Raw genomic sequence first — 26,555 nt, 5'->3', positions numbered from 1 at the left:
TTTAGCCTGTGACTGTCGTAACTCAAAGTGATTATCAGTGCTAGGCATGGTCTGCTTGGAATGAATGGGTGGTCTCAGGACAGCTTTTTGTGGAGACAGGTCTTCCTCGGAGTTTGCAACCTTGTAGCACTCTAACAGCAAGATCAACACATAAAAGGGACATCAAGACTAAATCACTTTTGAAGGTAGTTTCTCAAGTTCAAGGTTAAAAGATCTCATGAGGAATGCTTGGGAAGGTTGGGTAGTCCTTTCTGCTGCACTCAGTGCATGAATGCCTAATGCTACTGACAGTCTTGCTTCTTTCATTTATGTGAAAAAAGCTTGCAGGAAAATACTACATCTTGGAATACTGATCTGATGTATATAATATTCCAATATTTTGGAATATTAATATCAAGGCCCAGCTTTGATATTACATGCTAGCATGTTACACGCACTAACTAGACAGCTTGTAATATGCATCCTAATATGCTATTCACCTCATCTAACATTTTGCTAATGATTTATTATGCAATAGCAATGTTCCATTTGGGGTTTCCTGGGGATGCATATCATGTGTTACAGGCCACACAATATGTTCACATAGCAAATTAATTGCTCCTAACACCTTAGTGCTTTGAAAACTTATTCGTGACTCTTGTCATCAAGAATAGCTATGTGTGTCCCCTCCTCCCTGTAATTAGGCAGAAAGCTAAAAATCTTACAAAGAGATGCACAACTAGAGCTTACATGATACCTCACAAGTATTATGTAACACAAAAAAAAAGGTTATTAACAAGCAACTCAAATGAACTCTAAACATGATACCATGGTAAACTGACCTTTGCAAAGCATTGCTACAAAGGGCCTCCAGCTTGCACTCTGACTGCATTTCTGTTTAAAATAGCCAGTGTATGCACGTGATTTGCACCATTCCCCCTTTGCAGTATCACAGCATCTCACACTGTTCCATGAATTTACGCTAACAGCCCCTCTCTCTATGAACGAATTGCTACTACCCCCTGTGGTGGAAATGGAATTGAGGCACAAAGAAAGATTTTTAAACCCCATGTAAATACTAAAAGCTGCATATAGGCACACAACTGGTTTTCTGCAGCTCAGTAAGCATCTTTCTGATCTGAAGCAGCTACATGCTCAGGTACTTTGGGCTTGATGTGGCCAGGCTCCAGCTGCTGTCTGGCCCTGCAGTACAGAGCAAGGCAGTGAGCTGGACATCCTGAACTCCAGCCAGTGTCCTCCAACCTAACTGATCTTCGTTTCCTTCTTTTTTTTTTCCCCCATAACAAGGTTCTTCTTTTACAACTATCTATCTATCTATCTATCTATCTATCTATCTATCTATCTATCTATCTATCTACCCTGTACCATGATTACAGCAGTGCATTTCAATATTACTATTACTTATCTGCAAACTTACTCCTTGTGAAGGCTTGCTTTAAATTCTAGTGTGGCTAACCCCAAAACTGCATTAGTAAATGTCTTAGAAAAGAAGTATACATGCTGTTATAAAACCATATTCTATTTTAAATAAGGGAATAAATGAATATCACTACTGTTGAAATTCTTTCCTCCCTTTTATTAAAATAGAACCCGGGAACACTGATTTAAGGCAGCATATCACAAGTAACACACTGGAAAGAAAACACTGAAAATCCCAAACATATGTAACATTGTGTTCCTGATGAGAAAGGATTATATGTATCAGCTGACCCTTCCACAAATCAGGATATATAACATCTTATGTATGCATTTGGAATAGAGCAATGTGACCTTAAAAAACATGATTTACAATTTTGAAAGAGTATGTTGCTAGCATTTGCCATGAAGCACTATCTGGGGACTAATACTAGTCCCCAGATGCACTTTGGCGTGCCATTTTCCTCATCCCACCTGCAGCCACAAGAAGTCAAGATTCCTTGGGATGTTCTTGCTTTGGAGATTTCGTCAGGTAGATCCTCTTACTGACACTTGAACCTAAGGTGACCTTGGACCATGTGGACATGCCAGAATTTCACAGGACTCATCTCTGTAGGTATTATGTAGTCTGAAGCCAAAATATCAGGGGAGTTTGTTGTCATATAAATGTAGACCTGTATTTTGCAATTAATACTTTAAGGGGGGGCTAGCTTTGTTACATGGTACAGCCCCTCTACCTGGTATATGGCAGGCAGCTGCCTGGATGCTAATGCTCTACTCAGCATATCCTGCCCTGATTATGTGACATACTAACAAGTAGGGATTAGATTAATGACCATCAATCTCTTTTCATAATAAAAGATAATAAATGAGAAAATGCATTTGTTCACACACTGTGAAAATAAAATACTTAATTAATCACCAAGATTATTAGGTATGTTTACCTCTCACTGTCCTGGCATCTGTGGCTACATTTCAATATTGGCCCATCCTATATGTGCTCACAGGCTGCTTTCCTTACTATTATTTAAATTAATAGATGATTTTAAGCGCCACTAGAGGGCACAGAATTATAACAATATTTCTTAGTGGGTCACAAAAAGTACACCAGGAACAGGAGTTCAGTAATTTTCATAGTCAGTGTCCAAATCCCTAGTTTAAATCCTTGATCCTAACAAGAGTGATGCATGCGTGCTGCTTCAAGCTGTGCCACTGTCTACCCATAGCAATTAAATGAAGCTTGGGCATGAGGGCTTGTGGGGTCCAACTGAAAGGGCTAGACCATGGTTCCAGCTTTCTGGAACTTGAGTACCAATCCTCAAATATTGTACCCAAGTGACTAAGGCCGGTAGAGTTTAAATCTCAGCGTGGATCCGGTGGCCCAGCTGATGTGAAAGGCATGCAACACATCCTGTAAATGAGTACATCGGGATGAGAAAAATGAAGAGTATAAACACTTGCATCTCAAACCAGGGAAATGCAAACAAGTAGTAAATGAAGGATTAACTAACTCAATTTACAATTCAAAGAAAGAGGAGTTGATATGTGCCACTGGAAAGCTTAAATATTAATGGGGTTGCTGTGGATACTTGTATCAACTACTTAACATCTGTTTTGACATGTGTGCTGTTTCTGCCATCCCTTAACACCAGCATGAGTGGCCTCTGCAGTTTCCATGTTAGAAAATTCTTGTTGGAAGCTGCCTGCAGCGGAGGAGGAAGTTCGGTGAAGAAAGGGAGAAGATTAAGCTCTTTGTTTAAAAACAACTAATTGAATGGCCCTAGAGACGCCATAGAAATAAATTACTACTGTTGATGTTTCCATGTCGCTTGAGTGGAGGCACAAATTAATGCTTACAGCCACAATGCGAGATGTACTTCACAGCGTACTTCGTTTCTGGAAGTTAGAAATGGTGTGTTTACCAAAGGCTTGAGAGCCTGGCCTCTTACTAGCCAGTACGAGGAAAACAAAATTTAAATTGAATTGCAGCTCTGAATGCCTCTATTGATTTTCGCAAAAATTAGCGTCTGCATTATTACTTTTCATTAACCCTTCACGAATTAGCGTCCAGTTTTCACATCGCTGTGCTCCAGCCGCAGAACCAGTGACACGCAGCTGTATCTCATGAAGTCGGTGCTGGAGTGCCCGGGTAGCCGCGGCTGCCGAGGCATCCCCAGAACCGGGCAGCGTCACCAGCAGCAGGCAGCGGCGGGGCTCAGGAGGGGAGGTGGTGAGGGTGTCCGGGGGTGCCATAAGCATTGCCACCGGCAACAAGAGGCGGCCGTAAGATGCGCGGGTGCCGCCGGCTCCAGGCGGGGAGGCGCGGAGTGGCCGCGCCTGCGGCGTGGTGGGGTGGATGCCTTTTTTTTTTTTTTCCGCAAGCTCACCTTGATGCAGCCGAGTTAAAGGCCCGCTCTCGGCAGGGGGAGCTTTGTTTTCTCGGCGTTCCTCCGGCACCGAGCTGCGGCACCGCTGCACTCCGGCCGCACAGCGCCAAAGCTGCCAGGGACCAGCGGGCAGCCCTCAGGGGGGACAGCCCCCTCTCGCCATCGCGCGGGGCCAGGGCACGGCGAAAGCGCCGGAGCTGCTTGTCGGGCTGCGCCGCCCCCTCGGGGGACACCCAGCGGCTCGCCTGCGTTGCCCCGCCCGGACGGCCACGCTCCCTGCCCGAAGCGGGGTCCCGCCGCCGGCAGAGCCTCCGCGGCGCCACCGCCTCCGAGGCTTACGGCAGTTTTGTTACTTTCTCGGACTTAAATGGACATTTCCCGGGAGCACGCGTAGCCCACGGGCGCCGCGTCCCGCCGCCCGCTTGCCGCCCAGCCGCGGGCACCGCCGCTGCCTTTGCCGCTTGCGTCCCGGGACGCGAAGGAGCCCGGCAGCGCGAAGCCCGCCTGCCCCCGCCTGCCCGCCTTTCTTGCAGACTTTTTCAGCCGCTTAGAGCGAGAGCAACAGCTTGCCCGGCCCAGGCGGGCCGAGGGACGCGGGAGGCAGAAGGACGAGGGAGGCGAGAGGCACCACCGAGCAGCGGCCCGCTGCCCCCCTCGCCCCCGCGGCCTCTCCGCCAGCGTTGCGCGGAGCTGCCCCTTCTTCCCTCCGCCCAGTCCCCGGCCGCGGAACCACGCCGGGCGGCGCTGCGGGGGCCGGCGGCGGGGCGCCGCCGCCCGGGAGGAGAGTGCGCCCGGGGGGGCGCCCGCTCCCTCGCCGGGGCCCCCGCGAAGCTGCCGCAGGCCGGCCCGCCGCGCCGAGCGCCCAAAGTGGCCCGCGCCCCCTCGCCCCGCGGGCGCCGCCCGGAGACCCTCGCCCCCCGCTGCCTCCTGCGGCCCGCCGCCGCGGAGTGCCTGGCCGCCGCCGCCCGCGCCCTGCTCCGCTGCGGCCCCGGCTCCCGGGGTGATGCCATGCCCCGCAACCACGGCGGCGGGGAGGAGGGCAGCTCCGCGGGGCTCTGGGTGAAGAGCGAAGCGGCGGCGGGCATGAAGGATGTGGAGTCGGGCCGGGGCAGGGCGCTGGCGAGCGCGGCGGCCCGCGGCGACGGCCTGCTGCTCCTGGGCACCGGTGGCGCGGCCGCCCCCGCCGGGCTGCGGGAGGGCCGCCGCGGGAAGCACGGCGCCCGCATGAGCCTACTGGGGAAGCCGCTGTCGTACAGCAGCGGGCCGAGCTGCCGCCGGAACGCCAAGTACCGCCGCCTGCAGAACTACCTGTACAACGTGCTGGAGCGGCCCCGCGGCTGGGCCTTCGTCTACCACGCTTTCGTGTGAGTACCGACCCGCTCCCTTCTCCCTCCCGTCCCGTCCGTCCTCGGGACCGCTGGCCGCACCTGCCCCGGACAGAGCCGCACCGCGGGGCGCGCACCTTCCCTCTTCCTCCTCCACTCCCCGGGCATCGCTCCGCTGCCGGCGGCTGGTCCACGGGGAGGACAAGTAGCCCCGAAAGTGCCCGGGAGGCATCAGCGGAGGCGGGGGAGCAGCTGCCACCTGCGGCGCGGCGCTCCGCGGCCGGCGAAACTTCCGCGCAGCCCGCGGTGAGAGGTGATGGGGGGGGGAGGCTGGGGTCACCCGGCAGAAAGAGCCGGAGGAGAGTACTGCGAGGACCACATGCTCGCTTCCTTCCCGGGCGCTTGAGGCCGCCGGCTTGCGCGGGAAGCTGTGCCGCGCTCCCCAGGCGGCCCCGAGGTTAGACGTGGCGAGGGGTACTGGCGCTGCCGGGGCCCTTCCCCGTGGCGGCGGGGCGCGGTGTGTACAGCGGGGGCTCCGCGGAGTGCGGTTTGCTCCGCGGTCACCGGGCACTGCGCGGTTTTCAAAGTTGGAGGCGCGGGGCGCGTCGTCGCCTCCCGCGTGTTTTGCTTCCCACGCGTGTCCTCGCCGCGGGGTGCTGCGAGCCAGGGCGACCACCCGCGGCTCCCAGAGCCGGTGGCCCGGCCAGCCGCCCGGGGAAGGGCTCAGTACCCAGCCTGGGCACAGCCAGCCAGCTCGCCGGCATCTGTCATTCCTGTTCGCTTTTTCTCTTCGCAAGTGAATCCTCCCGTCGCCCTCAGTCTGAAAGAGCCAGCGACTAAAATAAGCGTCCCGTCGCTTCACTATGTGGGGAGCGGTACAGTCAGCGCTCTGCCAAACCCGGGCTGCTTTAGTTAAAGAAGCGCCTGGGAGAGCTGTGCGAGGGGCACCCGAGTCTGCTTAAAGTATACCTATAGTCGGTGGTGTGCCTTAGTTCATTAGCAGGCCCCTCTTTTTACGGGTTTTGGTAATATTCGAGGGAAAGGCCCGACTCAAAAGCCTTTTGGGTGGCCGAGCAATACATGCAATGCAGTCTGGCAAGGAGTTGTTGCGTGGATCATAGCTCTAGATAAAAACGTTGTGATAAATTACAGAGGAAGGGTGACAGGCATTACTGTATTGGGCGTATAACACAAGGCATTTCTCTGACTACAGAAAATGTGTCATAAATAAATCAGTGCATTTAATTTATGTGCTATAGGTAACTGTATTTCCATGATAGTTGCAAGGACCAAGCTAGCAATTACAGCTGCTTTGGTAAAAAGGCAACTGCTCCCTGTTCTGTAGCATGAAGAGTGCTCCTTCTCCAGCAGCAGGGGAACCCCCAGATCCTACTTTAGTAGAAATTTTTATAAGTGAAAAAATATTTTGCCAAAAACATGGCAGTCTGATTATATACTTTGTGGATAGGTGCATTTAGTAGATCAAAATGGCTATAGATAACAAGCAATAGAAACATACTTAATATTGTATTTTTTTTTTGAGGAAAAAGGTCTTTGTCCACTGAAGATTGCCTATTTTCTGTTTTACTGAGAAAATCAACTATTACAGCTTGAACTTTCTTCTTGGAAGGCGCTTATTTGGTATATTTTGCTGTTTGGGTTCTTACAGGTGGTATCCTGCGGCATAGATGGATTTAAATGAATGCTGTGAGAATCACCGAAGTATTTACTGGGAATTATCTTACTGCAGTGTCTGAAGTTGCTGCACAGAATCTGTAAATTGTAGTTTTGGAGCTTTCTCTTTGAGATTATGATGAAAATCATTAAAACAAGCAAAGTTCAAGTGGGAAGTAAGGTTGACAAGTTTAAACCTCAAAAGAAGAGTAAATTTCCAAACAGAGTGAAGTCATGACACAGCAGCGCTGTAAACAAGGAAGATTGCCAGCTGCGTTTAGATAATTGCCTGCATAGAAAGAGTGCCAGTTTTAATTTTTAATTGCAAATGGCAATTCTGGCAGCTGCAAATGCCAACATTATATCTTTTATCTGAGCAGATCTGTGTGAAAGAGCTTGAAACTACTGTAATGTAGAGACACCTAGTAATAATATTACCTGTAAGGATCTGTCACTGCTACAGAGTTGAAGGTACATTTAAAGTTCCATTGGATTTCAATTTGACAGCCATCCTCATTGCCATTCTATAAATTATCTTAATGTTTTTATGTAACTCTGATTTAATGACTACCAGATACTCAGATAGTACTTTTGGTGCTTCAGGCTCAGGTTTTTTTTTTCCAGCCACCCGATCAAATGAAATTGCATCTTGGAAAAAATGTTTTGTTACAGAATTAAAAAGAAAACAAAACACAAAAGCATCAACTATTTTTTATAAATAAGTAATCATAAAAAAAAGTCTTGGGACAAGTAGCTTAGAATTGCGAAGACATTACTAGGTCCATAGATGAGATGTCTGCTCCTACCTCTGATGAGCTATTCTTGACTGCAGCAGAGCCCATTACAGCACCATAGTATTTTGGTGACAGGACTGGGCTGTCTGCGGTGAGACTTTTTGTGAAGATCATTGGTCTCCAGAAATGAAGCTGACTCTGATAACATGGGTTGAAGCAATGCAAGGGTGGTTTCAGAGTTTAAGTTTAAAGTCTTTGATCTAGAAGTTTATTTAGTTTTGTCTGTTGGTTTTGAAATAAGAGGTGGGCAGTTAAGCATTAGTTACAAGTAAAAAACCATCCCTGCAGTAATGTTTTCATTCCTCATTTCCATAGTAAAAAGCACTTTTAAAGCTCAGAATTATGCACAGTTCACTTTCTTTTTCTTTTTGCCCTTTCAAATAAGAGAAAAACCTGCCAACCACCTGAGAAGCAAGTGTTGTGACTGACATTGAGAAGTCAATTGGTTAGTTTATTTGTAAACATGAACTTGCCAAATGCTGGAAAACACAGCTGTTCTGCAAACTTCTGCTACTAGAGGAAGAATTTACTCTTGAGCAAGGGCCTTTGACTTCAGTATGGTTATGTTGGGGAGTAGAGCCGTAAATCACATATTCTTGGCTCCTTTTTGTGTACCTCAGTAGCTCTTTACGTGGAAGCCCTAGTTATATATGTAAGATCTTTCTGCAAGTTTTTGGAGAAGTGCTTTTCATATACCTCAGTCTTCTGTTCTTGATCATTCAGGAACACCGAAAATATGAATGCTTATAAAATCAGAAAAGAACATTCATACCATTTGTGAGTCATGAGTCAGTAACTTAAACTCCTGCTAGTAAAATATTTATGCCACACCACGTCACCTACACATGGAGCATGTGCATATTTAACACGCGTGTGCCTACATTAAATTATGCGATATTGTAACTTTTCAAAAGGGTTGTCTTGGGACGTCATAGGATTTCTTTCCGTTGTAGCTGTTTATTTAGATTATTTTTGGTTGTTTGGTTTGATATAAATGTGTAGACATTGCCTTAGAATGATCAAAGGAGAATACCAGATTTGTTGCAAATTTAACTCTGGGTTTCATCTTCAGTTGCCATAAGGGTTTTGTATTATTTTTACTCTTAATTGACATGCTGAAAAAGACATGGCATGAGACTTTCAGAAAAAAATACTGCTCTTTGATACTGTTTATACTGGTTGGATATAATTAGTTGCATAAGTTTCCTAATTTAACGTGTTGGATTTATTTCAGGAATAATAAAGTTTCTGTTTCTTACTGGCTTCTTTGTAATATATTCCATGTATAAGTCTGTACCATTTTTTGTGGAGATGGTCTTCTCTTTACAAAGCCACCACCTTTTGTTCTGGATACTTCTGAATCACAAATTGCAGGGCTGGATGTGTGCACGAGGGCTGTATCACTTTGCGTTACCTGTATTGATAGGTTTCCATGGGCATCCTCTGTTGCTGCTGCTGGAGATAAGATACAGTGCTAGATGAATTTAAGAGCCTGTGTGATGTTCTTCTTGTCTTTTGCATTATTGATGGAAAAAGGCTGAAAAAATTATTTCTGGGGGAAAAAAAAATCTAATGATGCCATCAGAGATTTAACTAGCTATTTTAGTTTTCCAGATCTGCCGGAAAGGACATAGCTTACTAATGATCAGATGGCTATTGAGCAGCAGCATCTTTGCATGTGAGCTAACAGCATCATACTGTGCCATTTGTATAATTAGGGAGGTTCCACATTGTGATTTAAAAGCCAGTAGTGTGCAACAGTCTAAGTACTTGCTGTTTTCCTATTTTCAGAAAGTAGGAGAAATTATTTTCTCTCTTTATTTTATCCATCTTCGGCCATCTAATGAACTAGCTCCGGGTGCTCTGTGGGTAGATCTATGACTTTCATCTTTTCAAGCACTGTTTCAGAGTCTGGGTCTGACGTTGTTAGGATAACATTATCTTTTTACATGCTTTAAGAAACAACAGCATGATGCTAACAAATAACAAGGTTGACAAATAATGTGGCAAAGCAGATCTCATTAGGTACTAAACTTTTGTATGGAGTGACAGTGAGTGATGGTGGATACTTAGATGCACTTCAGTATAAATTGGCGGCATTTTGCCACATCTGAGGCAGTCTGTGATTCTGCATGTCTGCATAGTAATCACTTAAATGTTGCTTGAAGAGACCTTTAGAAATTGTCCATTATAACTGGAAGACACACTCTTCCCAGTTGTGTCAGCCAGGCTTTGTCTAGACAGGCCTTAAACTTCACTGGATGGAGGTCCAACCACCTTGCTGAGTAACATGCAGGTCTGCAACACCCAGCTGATAAAAGCAGGTTTGGCATGGGGAGGGAGGAATGGAAGAGCCAACTTGAACCTCCCAAGTGGCAGTTTATGGTCATTCCCGCTTTATGTATTATCTGGCACTAGCAAGAAGAATTTGGCTTCTCTGCTCTTGTTATTTTTCTTTAAGTAACTGTAGGCTGCTACTATGTCACCTGTTAGATCACCCTCTTGCCAGACTGAACAAGCTCAGCTCCCTTAGCTTCTCTGCGTAAACACGACATTCTCCTGCATCTCTTCCAGCTTCTGCACATCCCTGTTCAGCTCGGGGGGCCCAACTAGGTGACGCAGTGGGAGGCCGCATTGAATAGAGGAGAAAATTTTCTTCAGCCCTTTCATTCAGATCATCTGGTGCAGTTGTCTGCTGCTTGCCTTATTTCTGATCAGGGCATGCTGTTGGCTTGTACTCAATCTCCTGTGTTCACAGGAATGCCAAGGCCTTTTCAGTGGGGCTGCCACACAAACAGTGGTTTCACAGCCTGTATGTATGCATGGAATTGTTCTGCACCCGGTGCAGATCCATGCTTTTCTCTTAATTGGACTTCACAGGTTTTATGGTTATATCCTGTATTTTCTTGTGCTGTCTCAGTCTCTGTACACTGACCAGGGAGGTGGAGATACAACAGTCTTTAAAACCGCTTAAGCTTTCATTGTGATTAGCAGAGAAGGTAAAATGATCACCAACGCTTAATTCCTTATCTTTCCTTGTGTTGTTCATGGTCAGCAGTCCTCTCCTGGAACCCTGTCAAGGGCGATAAAAAACAACTAGCTTTCCTTTTTCACTTGTTTTTTTGTTGGTGAGCTGTTGCCCACCTCAGGATTTTCAGTAGACGAGTATCAGGAATGTTTATTATGTGAAGCATACTAACCTCAGTAAAATACAGTTTAACATTTTATTTTTTGAGGCTTGGTCTACTAAGTTTTCTCGTTTGTACTGGTCTCGCTTTCTGACTCAAGAGTAGTGATCCAGGGGAAACAAGTCATTTGCCATAAAAATCAAAATCAATCCTCAACTTTCTAGGAAGAACAAAAGGCTTTCTTTGAGAAAGAATCACCAAGACCTGGGTCGGAGAAAGTTCAGGCATGTGGACTTTCTTCTATTTGTCGTATTTCTCAAATGGGATTAGAAATTGTGTGTAGGAAGATGGGTAGTATCTGAGGTTAGTGTTTGGGTTTCAGATATTGAAATAAAAGTACAACCTTTGTGAGCAGGGTCTTTTCTCCATTGTAAAGCAAGAAGTAAGTTAAGATCTTTCTTTGTAATTATATTTTTGCTGTATTTTGTTGCATTTTTTCCCTTCGTGCAAAAATCATGCAATTAGTATTATATTTGGGGTGAGAGTTCCATTTTAGGTTTGTTTTTCTTGGTGGGCCAGTCTAGGGCATGACATTTCATGTCTTCCTTATTGAGCATCTTGTATGATGTAGGGACTCTGTGAACTTTCTGTGGTCTCACAATGAAAGAAGTTGCCTGAAATTATAGATTTTATTATTTTTTAGGGGTAAGATATTCTGTGAATATGTAATGTGGCATCAAATACTTGCTGTCTTAAAGGAGAGGCTGCAAGAAAGATTTTAATTGCCTGTGAAACAGCGTTTGTGTGACATTTTCAGAGTAAGCTCTGGATGGTAGCTTAATGAACTAGACATCTTTTTTTTCCAATACTTTTTAATTTTCTGCGGTGTTTGACTTTTTAAAGCAAAAATCATGGTATCTGCACAGACTTGATGCTCTTTCCATGCTCCGCATCTGATTGTAATTTTAATAGCTATTCACCATGTTTTACTCTTGTTGGTTGTAGCTTAACTGAGCTTCCTGAATTGGATGAAAGTACAACTGAACAAATAATTTTGCATTAATTGCAAATAATTTCTAGCATCGATCAAATGGAATACCAGTGATCATTCAGTCATTTATAGCATTTACCTACTCATGAGAATAAACATAATAATTAATGTATTTACCAATACTCAAAAATGCAGTTAAATTTTTCATAATAGTTTCAGTGGAAAGGAAGAGTACACAGTTTGTAATTTGGTTAATCTTTTTCATGGAGAAAATACATAGAAGGAAAACTTCTGTTCCTAGACAATGTAAACTCCTGACATTGCAAATAAAACTCACTGCTGTCAGGTAGATGTTTCTTAATAATTCAAAGGTTAAACTTGCCAATGTTAAGCGTTTTTATATGGTTCAGATTTCCATTACCATAAATGTCTGATGAAATTTACTGAAATTTGCCACTGATTTTAATTGAAGCAAATGTGAGTCTTCTGCACACAGGTAAAAAAGATGGAGTAGAAAGCATAAATAATACTATCTAATGAAGAATCTTCAACGTGTACACACAACAGGCATCATTTGCTACATTATTACTAATGAGACAGATGTTTAACAGTAAATGTTGGATTTTTTTCCCCTTGCAAACCATTGACACAACACAGTATGCATTCTTGGGGTTTTTAATTAATGCTGGTGTATTGAGATTCACTTCTAAATATGTATTGTGTAAACTACACTGAGTCTGGGGAAACTTGTATTGATTTTTTTTCTCCTTTCTTGTTTTCTCTGTGAGTTTGGTTGGTTTAGGGGTTTTATTTTTAATTTTGGTTTACATATTTCCTGTAAGAGAGCAGATGTAGGTTACCCAAGGGATTGCCACCACAGGTCAGTTAAGGTAGAAAGTTCATCATCAGCTGTACAGTTTATCAATTGCAAAATAATTTTAAGCAGTTGCGGTGCTCATGTGCGAAGTAAACTTCCTTCAGAGGCATTAATTAGAAGTTCAAAGGCTGTCTTGCAGGTCAGCTGCACATAATCAAGAAACAGTTTCAATTTTCTGTTAAGCATTAGATTCATCTTGTGATAGCTGTCTGAGTTGCAGTGTAATTGCGTTACAGGAAGCTCAGCAAAACGTTCATCAGTTTGGGCACTGAAGTGTAGTCTCAGACAGTGTCTTCTACTTGACAGATTATGTGATTACTTAATATATACAGACTAGTCCAGTGATTCAGAAGTGGACACAGTCCTCCAGCTAGACATGTATGAATTTCTCTGTTTGGCCTTCACCCAAGAAAATCTTGAAACATAAATCTGTTTATTTTCCTCAAAAGAGGTTGACATAAATATGTATGTAAGCATTTTCTTGAAGAGTGAATGATTTTCAAAGGCCTGGAGTACCTGCAGCTTCCTTTCGTTATTCTATTGTGCACTCAATGGGTAATTCGCTTTTTTCTCCCCACTTGTATCGAATGAAGTTTAACAAATGAATCACGCTCTTAAACTGATCAGAAATAATGAAGAAAGGAAGTTCTGTACCTGCCCACTTCTTGATTTAAGCAATATATTCCTGTTTGTCTTGGCTTCCTTCTTGCTTTGAGACTCCCTGGTTCAACAAAGCAAACATATTACACCTTTCAAGATTTCTGCAGAGTTTTAATTATTTTACTGTACTCATACCTGATACTATATGGTAGCAACAGGCTGGTGCCAGGAGTCAAATGTGACCAAACCAAGAGTAAAAACTTCATGCTTTGAGAGGGAAAAAATGATGCTGAACACATTCAGATGCCTCCCTGGATCACTGCTGTCATAGATTAGAGCATCTACACACACCCTTTTGAGGTCATTCAGTCAGAAATAGCATCTAACTTCTCCTAAGGCATTAAATTTAATTGCTTTGTGCAGCCTAAGCTCATCCATAACCATGGTAGCTGAGAACTACCCATTAGAAGCAAAAGCACAAATCTTCCTTTTCCAAGCTCTCGTGGCAGGAATGCACTTAAAAGTTACTGCTGGGGCCTTTCTAATTAAGCATAAGGATCCTGACACACTTGAGAGGTTCTTTTGTGGGAAAATAAAGATGAAATATTGTTTTGGATGCATTTCTGTAAGCAGTGTGGGGGGTGGAAAGCCACTGAGCCTTGGCAGTGATTTTGGAAATGGAGGTTGGTCTCCCCAGGAGACAAGTCTGTATCAGTAACTGTATCTTTTCAGTGGCAAAACTGCCACATTGTTGGAGATTGACAGGTGATGGCTCAGTCAGAGCTGATGTGGTGAGGCTGGAGCCGCGTCTGCACTGCAGACTGGTGAGCAGGCGATGTCTTTTTCTCTTCAGGTGGCCCAGCGCCGGAGGAGAGGCAGTGCTGTACTGCCAGAAAATCATGCAGTGAACTCATCAGCTTGAAAAACTTTTACACCCAAGAAAGTAATGCTGACTGAGGTTAGAAGTAGTCTCTAAAATCATTAGGAGGAAAGAAATCTGTTTCTGCTTTCTTCTCTGTGCAGTTGATACTTTACTGCAGAGCCAGGTTTTTTGCACATGCATCGGATGAACCATTGCCACAGGAAGCACAGTGTTGCTCTCTGCTGTGCTCTGCAAAAGAAGTGTGTAGGTGGCAAGAAATGTAAAGCAGCATGTGAATGAGCTACTTGCTCATTGTGCGACTTGTATTTGTACAACAGGGAGGAAAGAAGAGCCTGTGCTGGCAGTTGGAGGGTTTTTCTTATACCTGTCCTTGTCATTTCAGTGAAGTACGCGGAAATGTGCTTCAGACCCTTCTGAAGTATAGTTGGGAAGCAGAAGCACAGAATCGTTAAATCACTTAAGTTGGAAAAAGGCCTTTAAGATCATTGAGTCCAGCCATTAACCCATCATTGCCAAGTCCACACTAAGCCACATACCCAAGTGCCGTATCTACACATCCAGAGATAGTGACTCCACCACTTGCCTGAGCAGCCTGTTCCAATGCTTGACAATTCTTTCGGTGAAGAAATTTCTCCTGATATCCAGTCTAAACTTCCCCTGCTGCAACTTGAGGCCATTTCCTCTTGTCCTATTGCTTATTAATTGGGAGAAGAGACTGGCCCCCACATTACTGCAACCTTTCAGCCTCCTTCTCTCATGCTTTTGGCCCTGTTCTTACTAGAAATGTTAACTAAATGTTATTTTTTTTCAAGGAGGGTCTAGTGCACTTCCCATGCAACTGTAGTTGCAATAAATATGCGTGCTCCAATGTGATTTATTCAGTCACTACCTGTGGATTCACTTGCAACCTGTGGATGTTTTTCTCTTTGAGGTTTTCCAAATGTATCTGTAGACTGAAGATGAAGCAAAATTCAGAATAGCAGAGGAACAGCTTTGCTAATGTCTGTGGGTGTGGTAAATTTTTATATAATACATCAGTTTGATTAAAGAGACATATTTCTTTCCCTTAAACTTAGAAACAATAGATTTAATTTTGTGGTTGGAGATGCTGTCTAGAAAGATGTTAGCCTTCCCCAAAGATCACACTGACTGCTGACTAAACTTGTGATTTGGCTTCCGCATATTTCCCAGGGTGCTAGAATTGAGGGGTGTAGGCAGTGATGAGGGAGGTGGTGATCCTGAATTATAAATACTCTTTGGAAAGAATTTTTATTTTCATCCTGAAAATGCTTGTAGACATACTCTGTAGTGGTAGCATTAATAGTTGTAGGCACTTACATAGTAATTAGTAGAAATCATCAAACTGAGTGTTGCTAAAAGCTCTTTTAGTTAGTGATGATGGCGAAAATTCATTTGAATTAGAGACATGTTTATGAATCTTCTGAAGTTATACATGAGGAATTCTTCTATGAGGAAAAGGCCTATCCTGAAATCTTTGAAGCTACTGCATTATGTATGTGCAGTCACAGCATGAGATGTTGCTATTTGGAGATATTATGTCGGGACAGTTACGGTGAGAGCACTTGTGGAATTGCAGAGGCAGGAAAAGTTATCAAAGTGGGAACAAAATCATTGAGGTGAAGGAAAATTTATAAATGTCTGCTTGACTGGAACAGTGCTTGGCTGATAATGAATATTACTTTCAGGTTAGAAATGTGTTTGTCTTAATATTATGTTTTTAATTAACATTTTCCCCTTTTAGTATCTGCTTTCTGTAGAGATAAAGCTGAAGTACCACTGTGAATCAATTTATTTGATTTATATATAATGAAACATGGTATTGATCTTTACATTTTTCTTCCATTGAGGTCTCGACCCTGTGTGCAGACCTGAAGAAATAATCATAATATTTTTACTACAACATGAAAATTTTATTCACTACCTGAATATGTTTCTGATTGGTTTTCCTTTGGCAAATGTTCATGCAAATTTCCTTGCTGAGATTGAGCCTCAGCTGGTTTGTTCTCATCTGTGTCCACTCTCTGCTGGAGCTTAGGTCACTTTTTAACTGCTCTTGTGAGTTATTTGACAGGAAGGGATGCAGCTGGGTCAGTACAGTGCAGCCCAGTCTCTGACCTCCAAACAGGCTATACCTACAGCTAGAGGAAAACCTGGGAAGATGCATCTGAAATTCCAGTACTGAATAAGCTTTCACTTGATGAGAAATACACTCCTCAGGGACTTTTTCTGCAGGAAGGAATTCAGTCAGTCTTACTCCTGTCCAGGATATTTCTCCTTGAAACCATAGCTCAGTTAATGATATCCATGAAATATGAAAGACATCTAACAATATGATAATATTAGATTAAATATTGTTATTGCTGCTGTTCATTAGTGGGGAAGTTGGAGCTGAGGTAGCTGTACCAAACTGAAGTGCAATGTCACACCAGAAAGAGTCAGAAGAGAAGTATTTACTTGGAAAAACCCTTTGTATGATTTTGCTCTCCCATATTTTTTCATCTGCCCATATCTGAAGATTTCACTGCAGTGAAAGGTCACAGCATTCTTTTTGGCTTGCCTTTATCACGAGCTTTAGGAGTTAATCATAAATAATATAATGGATGGTGACTGGAAACAGATATGTTAAGACAGCACAGTGACATTTAGGATATGATCTGTATCTGGAAGATAAAATTAACTGGCAGAGTGCTCAGTATTTATGAAATGTGATTTTACAGAATTTTGATTGTGTTTTTCAGGTTTATTATTCCCTGGCAAAATTGTATTCTTCTCTGTCTTTAGTGTAAAAGCGGCAAATCTCTGTGAAACAAGACCAAAATGAAAACAGTCCTGGATGAAAACATGAACAATTGTAAAGATTTTGAAGTCATTTAGAAGAGTCAGTCAAGAGATCTGAAGTGTATTTTGATTTTGGGAATGGGATGAGTATTTTAGGGAGGTCCACTTACCTCCCAGTACCTGCATTCAACATCCTGCAATGAACCAGTGTTTGTCTCAGTCACTCTCACAGCGCTGTCTTACAGACATACAGTGTATCTGCTGTTTTCAGTATTTTGCAATGGCTCAGTAATAAAATTCTGTCTTTCAGCCTTAAATGTGAAGCATTCTGTAATGGATACATGATGTTGGCAGGTTATGCTCTTCCAAGTATGGATTTGAGGATTAATTTCTAACTGAGGGCTGCCTTGCCTACCTCTAGAGGGTGTGCAGGTGACGGCAACAAATCACCGCATAGAGTTCATACTGTTTTCTGGCAGGAGGATAAAACTGGTATCTCACAGTTTAGCCCTGGGAATTGCTGGTCATGTGTTCTAAAACATCATTAACATTTTAGTTTGATTAAAAACAATAATTAGGGCAGAATACTGGGAAATTATACGAATACCTCGTGAAAGTGATGGCACACACAGCTATAGCTCCACAGAATGTCATTCACTAATCTGCCAACTTCTTTCACATAACAAATGCAGGAGATGCAAGCTCATAATTAAGTAATACCAAATACTGTATCAGTTTTGTTCTTTGATGTTCTAGTTCTATATCTAGCTATCTGTCAGTGTCTTAGATGCTCTGCAAGCAGTGAAAAATCTTCTCGTAAGAAATCTGTCTTTTCAAATAATATGGAAAGGCAGCACAACGGCTTTGTCAGCACCATACACAAGAATGTCAGTCCTCCCCCTACATTTTTCTAAATGACCGCACACAACAACATCACTGTCTTTTATTCAGGACGATAACCCTGGCATCACTGTTGAGATGGACCTTTATCATTGCTAATCCAATTTCTGTCTACTTAATATCTCAAGTGTATTACCTATCTGTCACCACTGCTCAGGCTATTTCTCAGACTCTTAATATTTCAGTTCTTGGAAGCTCCCTCTGTCTGGACTTACAAATATGACCTGCTGCTCATCCCTGTGATTTTATAACCCCTGCCCCTCAACTCAGAGCTCCTCTTTTACTGCTTAGAGAGAAAGTTATTTCTCTTAACTTTCTATAGCTGTAAAAAGCATCTGGCTAGTTAACTTTCAAAATTACATTTATAACTGAGTAACGAGAACGGAAAATCAACTTTGCATGACCATTAGGTCCGTTAGGTGGAGAAAAAGAGCAAATTAAACTGTTTCTTTTTGCTGGGTCTGACAACCTCAGCAGCATGCGGCAGAAATACTCTTCATTCAAAAATAAAACTATTGACAGCAGTTGCAAGTTACTGCAATTAAACCAGTAAACCTGTAACTATAGTGTATTTTTTTCAGTCACTTTCTTGAAAGTCACTTTTTTGAAAGTGACACTTTTTTTGGCAGATACTGGGCTGTTATGTTAGTTGGGAATTTCAGTGTGTGATGATTTTATGACATGGTTAATGTGAGTTTTCTTCCCGCATTTATTTGCCTTTGTCTGAAGATACTGAGTTAGAGAAACTCTGGTGGAAGAACAAGCAGAATAGCAATGCCACTTCCCTGCATGTGGCAGGGATACCAGGATGCAGATGCATTAATGGTGGTAAAGATGTGCCTGGTCCCATGACAGTTCTTTTGCCCTGAGGGAGACAAACGAACAAACAAAAAATCAAATGAAAACCCAATAAACCAACACAAAAAAATCCCACAACACCACAAACAAACAAACAAAACTCCCCAAACAAAACCACTGGAAAAATATGGTTATTCCTTTTTTTTTTTTTTTTAATATGGAAAGTCAATAGCAGGCTTTTGAGTCTGAAGTGAAGTGGTTTTGCATTCTTTTTCCAATGGAAAAAGAAAACAAAAAGCTTCCTTTTCTTCCCAGCAGATTTCAGGTGTTTTCTAAAAAGACGCTCAAAATAAAGAAATTGGACTTCCCTTTGAGTGCCTGTTTAGCTACTCTGCCAGTCAATTTTTTTCTTCTTTTGCTTGTGCCCAGTTAGCTTTCTAAGGGATTAACGATCTTTTCTTACCTCAAGTCCTCCCTCAGAGGACCAGGCAACTGGGACCTAATGGCTTACTGACGGTCATCCTTGTAAGAGGACTCTGTGGACATTGCTGAGGGGTGAAAAGAGCACAGCTTTTATTACAGTGGTTTATTTCCTTTGAAATCTCAGCACCATCCTGGCATTCAGCTCACACTGTTTTCTGCTTTCAGAAAACTCTCTGATGCATTCAAGCATGTAGATGTTTATATATATATATATATATATATATATGTAAAAGCTCTGACAAACATTGCTGTCCCCATTAATAAAAGCAGAGAACATGATTTATGTTCTGTTGATTCAAACACTAGAACTTTTGGACAGAGTCTTTTGCAGGTATAAGTGGCAGGCCAAATCCTAAAGCTGTTTACTAGCTATTAATTCCAGGCTCAATCCAGAAGCTCTTACTCAAGCGAAATACCAGTGAAGTAATGGGATGCTTTATCTTTGTATTCTTGATTTTTCTAAGAGTTCTGAGTAATTTTTTAGAAAAATCTACTTCAGGTTTTTGTCAGCCCTTCACCATCACTGTCTTGTGCTGCCTCATGAGTGATTGCTTACACTGTGTGATCTGTGGTTTATGGTAAATCACCTGCAGCTGCAGTGGATCGCAATATGCTGTAGACAGTGTTTTAGATCTTTGCTTTAATAATGTGCAATGAATAACAGAGACCGTAAGTGGCAAAATGCTTTTCTTTGAAAAGTAGCCATTAAAATACTGCTGCAAAGGTAACCATAGAGCTTGGAAAATTATATGGTACAAAATATTTTGCTGTATACAGTTTTATTCATTTCTGAAAATGATTGTTCTCTTGCAGACATGGAAATCTGGATATGTTCCTAATGTAAAATGAATAGGAAATACTTCAGTTGTTCAAAACTCCTAAACTTATTTTAGTTTCATAGCTGATTGTATATTATGTTTGCAGCCTTTGTGCAAAGCAGTGTTTAACAGCAGAGTTTTCATGATGAATATAGATGAAGATTGTTCTTTGTATTATGAATCCAAAAACCCCATGTATTCATATAATGCAGCTGATGTTAAGTTGCCACTTTGCTTGGAATTTATTGCCACATTGCTATGAACTAAAAGAACTCCTTGCAACTCAAACTCAAGACTTATTACTTCCCATGTAGAAAATGACTTTACAAGTTAGTCAGATGACTGGATTAGCAAGTTTATAATGGTTCTATGGAACAGCAGCTATTAATGGAAAATTCTCAATATTAGCATGGATCACTTACTGGTTTCGCCTTTAATTGCTGTAGTCACTGCCTGTATATGCAGTGGTTATCAATGATTATAATTGCTTTACAGTTCTCAGTCCATTCTCTTACTATTATTACTAATTTTTAGCTTTCCTAGCTTTCCTAAACTTCAGGCAGCAAATATGAGGATTAATCTAATTTTGTGCTTTGTTTAGCAACTTTGTGTAAGTTGCTAATGACTAATGACACTTGGGACATGAAAACAAATATCCTGATATTCTCATGGTGAAATATGTTTTCTTTTAAAATCTCTGAGACCATATTTGGTCCAGTTGATTTACATAATTTGCTTGACCAGAATTTTGGAATAGTGAAGTAAAGCAGCTCAGCTGCACCTGCCATCTTAGAGATGTTTCTAAGTGAAAAGATCCGGACCAGCACATTGTTTTGGGATGGGTCATCTGGTCAGTTGCCCACCTATCCTGGACCACTTGCGAAATACAGCACCCAAGCTTACCATTTTAGCTTAAGATTAATGACAGAGTCTCAGCATGAGTTGCTAGTTAAGCCGGGTTTTGTACCAGTTCTGTGTTCGTCAGTCGTTAAAGGAATTCAGTTGAAGGTTGTCTGCAGAGAAGGATGATTATCAAGCAAAAGAACTTGCATTTGTAAAAGTTAAAAAAGGTGGCAGATAACAGCTGGCAAGCAAAGATAGCACTGCTTTAGTGCACTTACCCTTGTTTGATGTTTAATTCTGTTCTGTAACATTCAGTTTAAAGTGGTTGGTCCTCTGACTCAAATTGTGTAAGGTAACAGTTGTGATGATATTCTCAGCAGTCCTGAGGACAAGTACTACTTTAAAACAGTTTCCTGTTGTGATCTTCCTTGTGGTGCGGCGTATGCTAATACATTACAACTTGCAGCTTGTGGTATTTTATTGCTTAATTTAACCATAGCTTGTATTTCTTATGGTTTGATTGGTTGGCAAAGCATGCAGAAATTCTGAGTCAGATACACCTATTTCTGGGTGCCCTATATAATTAGGTGCAGCCCTGAAGCAACACATTTTTGTGCAACTTTCCAGGCACACAAAATGCAGAAATACAAAGGAAGGTTTAAAAAATATTTGGAAAAAAAAAATAGTGCCATTTAACTTTGGATCATGATTGCACTTGTTCTCATGAGTCTCTTGGTAATGATGAGATTCTGCCTTTTTTTGGTTTTGTGGATTGCCTCTCTTTTTTAATATAGGGTGTTTTTTTTTCAGTAGTTGCAACTTTGATACATATGAAGTATGCCAGGGGGACATTCCTGGAAATGTAGGTGTCCTGTAAAACTTCAGAGTGTCTGTACAGAACCAGCATTGTCATTAAATTCCACACATTTTTGTTTTCTAAAGCCCTGTCTTGGGGCATTGCTGTTGAAAGTGAGTTTTGTTTCTGTAGCTTGTGTAGGCTGGTTTGCATGAAACCTTGCTCTAGACTAAAAATACTCAATTTAAAATATACATATTGAAAAACTGTATTAAGTAGTTAAGCCTAGATTATTCCATTTCTTTATTTAAAACACTTTTTATAATCCAGTTAAGTAGGTAATAACAATGGTAAATGCATTGCCTGAATTTCCAGTAAGTAGCATGGACAACATTTTGAATTATCAAGGCAGGAAAAATAAAGTGACATTGGAGATGCAAAGAGTGGTGATTTCAGCCAAAGCTGGAATTTTGGGAAATTGCTGTGCTATTTTTGGTTTATTTTTAAAAAGGGAGGAAATATTTTTTATTAAAATACTTTCTAAAATGCATACATGATAATTAAAAAAAAAAATATGATGTGAATGAGCATGTACCCCTTGCTTTTGAAGCTTTGCCTTTTCTTCTGTGTTGCAAGCTTTCCCTTTCTTTCTGCCATATTTCTTTCTTTGACCTAGCAGCCATACTGGATAAGTGTGCCAGTGCAATGTGAACATGTTTAACTGTTACTTAATGAATATGCTGGTTTATTCTTCATGCTCAATGCATAAAAAGTGCCACCAAGTGAATCAATTCCAACAAACTGCAGACCCACCTTAACATGTGCCCATACAATGAACTTAGAGCATTTATACAAAAGTGTATATGCACGTATGAACAACAAACATGTTGAAGGTAGCAGCTTCTGATCTTGAGGCAAAATGATGCTGCAGGCTTTCCCCTTTCCACGTCATTTGCACCAAAGTTGACGGACTGAATCAGTCCTGTCTGGCCGGGTCTCTTCCTCATGGTAGTCCTTTAGCCCTTACATGTAGTCTGTGGGCTTTTTGGTCCAAAATGTCTAAAGGAGTGAGAAAATCATGTTACAGCCCACCGGGATGGTGGCTTTTATAGCACAAACGTTAACATCCCATGTTTTATGACCTGTGAAGTAGCATAAGCCAGATCTGCGCCCACTTCATCCATCTGGTGTTCTTCTCCCCAAAAATGAGGGGTTTGGGGAGCAAATTGTCCCTGAAGACAGCAAACCAGAGCTGAGGGCTGAACAGCTGAAGTTGTTCAGGAGTACAGAGCCCAAGACATGCTTCTGGCCACCTTCTCTTTATCAGTATGGGCATACCCAGAGATACCTATAGCTCTTTTTGCAGAGCCTCCCTGGGCCATAGTGTAGAAGGGGTGATTGACAGTGAAAATGTGAGATTTAAGAAATTACATCCTAAATTGCAAGAGAGTTGGCTTTCAGTGTTTTCCAAATCAAATCTAAAACTATGTCTTAGATAAATGCTGTGCTTCAGTGTCAGTCACTTCGTACATTTTTAGATGTATTGAGTTTCAGTAAGAGGACTTTTTCACCTGAAATCAAAGTGCTTCACAGACTCCTCAACATTACTGTGAAGCACAAAGAAAATGGATAATCTTCTTTGATGAAAGTTTAGGTGCTTGTGAATCAGTATGGGGTTTTTCAGGAGAAAGTTTTGCTAAATATCCCCAACTAGCCATTTTCTTTTCTCTGCTTCCACTCTTTCGTTTGCAGATGACCAACATGCAGAAGGGCAGTGAGACTTCCACTAGAAATTTCTTGCTGTATTTTTCATGAGGAATTCACAAGGGGAAGCTGATGCTGTAAGAGATGAGTCTCTTCACTCTGGTTGGTGCTTTAGGAAGCACAGTTCAGTATTAAAACTACAAAGTAGAGTTGGTGAGATGAAAGAAAGGGGAGAGAGAGCGTGAAGGTGCTGCTGAATACTGGTTAAAAGCATTACATGCTATCAAAAGAATTTGGCAAGCTGACCCCCAGCTTTAACCTTTAATCACCTACTTCTACCCCTCCAGAAAGGCAAAATTATGCAAAAAGGCTGGTGAGTCTGTCTGGGCTGGTTTCTGAAACTTGCAGAGCAAGGGTGCTCTGCTTTAAAACTGGAGGAGTTGTATGTGTAACCATATGTATGTGTAAGGTATTTCACCCTATTTTTACTCAGACTTCTGTGTTCTTGTTAATACTTTCAGTGTGGATCTTAAGATTAAGAAGTGTTTTCCAGGGCTTCTGCTGTTAAGGGAGCCAGAAGACCACACAGCAATGCCCTACAGCAGAGCTTAATAACCAGCACCCTGCTGGCTGCAGCTTGTAACCAGGCTTGCAGTACACTCACACCAGAGTCTCACTTTAACCTTTACTGTTAGCAAAAACCTAGGTCTTATCCCTCATTACTGCAAGCATAGCTCTGTACTGTTGAATAATCAATATTTGCAAACCCTTAATGAGCCAGCTGTGGCACTGCCATGCTAGCTTTTCCAGGCACCACCTTTGTCCTGCTGGAGATGTAGCCATCCCAGAAGGATCCAGCTGAAGCGAGATGTTAAGTCTGCCCTATAGAATCATAGCATCTAGAATAGTTTGGCTTGGAAGGGACCTTAAAGTTCATCTAGTCCAACCCCCCAGCAATGAGCAGGGATATCTTCAACTAGATCAGGTTGCTCAGAGCCCTGTTCAGCCTGGCCTTGAATGTTTGCAGGGATGGGGCATCTATCACTGCTCTGGGCAATCTGTGTATTATTTGCTTGCTTTTACCTGAAGTCTCATATACCTAAAGAATGTTTTAGCAGTGTGTTATAAGCCAGAGCACACCTGCACACCTTAAAAAAAAGGTAACTCCCTTCATGTGTATTTCTTCATGTAGATTTGATTATGATTTTTCTATCTTGACTTAAAAAAAAGCAATTCAGATACCAGATGCAGCATTTGCGGACTTTATATGAACGTATGAAATGTTTGGACTGATAAATAATGAGTGTAATAGTATTTTTGTGTTTAGTAGTATGATGTAGTATTTTTAACCTGTTTATTTTGATCTGTGCCTGAAATACTTTTAAGATAAAGAAGCTTTTTTTTTTATGTGATTAATCAGAGGAGAATTCAAAGCAAAGTTGCTGTTACAAGTTAGAAATATTCTCCAGGTTGTTTTAACATTTCACAACTCCTTGTTGAGAGAATATGGCTTGCAAATGAGGCAAGCCAGTAAGTGAAGACAAGTTGATGTTACACTCTGGTGTTGCTTCTTTTGAATTTGGCTTAAGGCATAAAATAACATCTTGAGAAGCCAGTGCAACAACCACTAACTTTTATGATTCATATAAAGCAGTCACATTTTTAAGCATGAAGGAGCTTTTTGAGGCTATACTCTCGATATAGAAAAATATTCATAGAAAAATGTGCCCTTAAATGCTCTTATGTTGTACTGCCAGGTGCTGCTGTAACAGCATTGAGGATTTCTTAGATCCAGAAAATAACCTAAAAGCTGTAGGCTTTTTTTTTTTGCTTTTTTTTTTAATGATATGTTATGAAATACCAATCAAGAGTCATTCAGCATTGAGTTTTGGGAAAATAATATTTGTTTAGCAGCTTGTGTTATTGCTAACCTTACTAACCTCAGTTAATAGTTATTTCCAGAGGAGAACTGCAGGGAAGTGCCACAGGAACCTGTTGATCATGCTGCACTTCTAGCTGCAAGGGAGGCAGATGGCTGATGACTCTCCATACTGCTTTGCTTCGCACTCCTGCCCACCAGTCTGTCCTGCTGTCTGCCTGCCTCCTCGGCTCCCTGCGCTTCCAGCTTGCCATTTGCCATCTGCATTTCCTTAGTGGACCTCTCTGTAGGCAAGCTGAAGGGAAACCCACTGAGCAGAGACATCCATGAGGTCAGTAGCTGGGGCTTTGGAGATCCTACCACATTCCCATAGACTTCTTCAAAGTTATGTAATTTAGGAAGGCTTCTGCACTTAATATTTCTCCTCGTTAAATTAAGAATTGAAAAATATTTTGATTTTTTTTTAATTATTTCTGTGGGAATTTTTATGTCTACTCCAGATCTTGAATATTTTGTAGCTTCAATAAACATCTAAATGTTTTGTTTGAAATAAAAGTATGCTACATGCTAGAAACAGATTGACCCAGACCAGTTCCATAGTTTCAGTGTTTGGTCTGTGGGGAATGTTCAATGTGGAGTAGCTTGGAACTCCTTGATAACCTGCTACTCAAAGTTTCAGGTTGAAAAAAAAGGTAGCTGATACCCTGTGACATGACTCTTCCCTTGCTGCTCCTGATGTCTCCTAATGATCCCCTCTCTACATATGTAGGAGAACTGGGGGGGCAATGACAGCTAATAGCTCTAGGTTGCACATATTTTTAAAGTTGAGGTTAGCAGCTAGTGCTAGATACCACCATTTAGGGTTTTGGGTTACCACGTGGCCTGCACAGGTTAATTTTCATAGCATGCAAGGCACAGAGAATGTATGGAAATTCAGTGGGAGCGAGTTGTTGAGGCCCCTGAAGTTTCTGGAAGAGCAAAGCCTCTTGCTGGGCTTGGCTAGACACAGGTATTTTGGGGAGTCTGCTCACTGGCAAACAGGTATTTCTGCTGCAACTTCTACTGCAATTGGAAAGCAGTTATTGTCTCACGTTTTGCAAAGGTATTTGGCAGCCACAAACTTACTTCATGTATATTGACTGATTCCAAGCTAGTAGTGGTTACTCTCTTCTCAAAGTCCCATTCCTTGCATATAATGTTAACAATTTAAAAATGCATAAGATGCTGGGTGAGAGGAGAATTAGTGTGATTTTAATTAATAGGTAGCGCCATAAGCAGCAGAATTAATAAAACAGGGCATTATATTTCTGTATTTGTTTCCTGATTTGGTGCCTTAAGATGATCAGAGCTCAGTCTGATGCTTTTCCCTCAGCATGTTGCAGGTTTCTCTCATGTGCATTCCTGATGTGCAGTGAGAGCTGTATCACATGCTGCACCTTTTCTTTGGCACAGGATTTGCC

General features: G+C 42.1%; 1 protein-coding gene across 3 annotated transcripts in view; it reads left to right on the top strand.

The window, feature by feature from the left end:
• The first annotated feature begins 4,778 nt into the window (after positions 1–4,778).
• KCNQ5 (potassium voltage-gated channel subfamily Q member 5) overlaps positions 4,779–26,555 on the top strand; it is a 267,281-nt gene continuing 245,504 nt past the window's right edge. For 2 of the 3 annotated variants that reach the window (XM_061460478.1, XM_061460476.1), the window contains exon 1: positions 4,779–5,167. In XM_061460478.1, the coding sequence (XP_061316462.1) occupies positions 4,812–5,167 (356 nt within the window). In that variant the 5' untranslated portion in view covers positions 4,779–4,811. The remainder of the gene's footprint in view (positions 5,168–26,555) is intronic. The other variant, XM_061460477.1, reaches the window with a different exon arrangement.

Source organism: Pezoporus flaviventris, unplaced genomic scaffold, assembly GCF_033815535.1.
Source record: "Pezoporus flaviventris isolate CSIRO_AGI_PZ_B2104156 unplaced genomic scaffold, CSIRO_AGI_Pfla_v1 ptg000031l, whole genome shotgun sequence".
NCBI lineage: Eukaryota > Metazoa > Chordata > Aves > Psittaciformes > Psittacidae > Pezoporus > Pezoporus flaviventris.
Note: the sequence above shows the minus strand (reverse complement) of the source record. Positions and strands in the feature narration are given on the sequence as shown.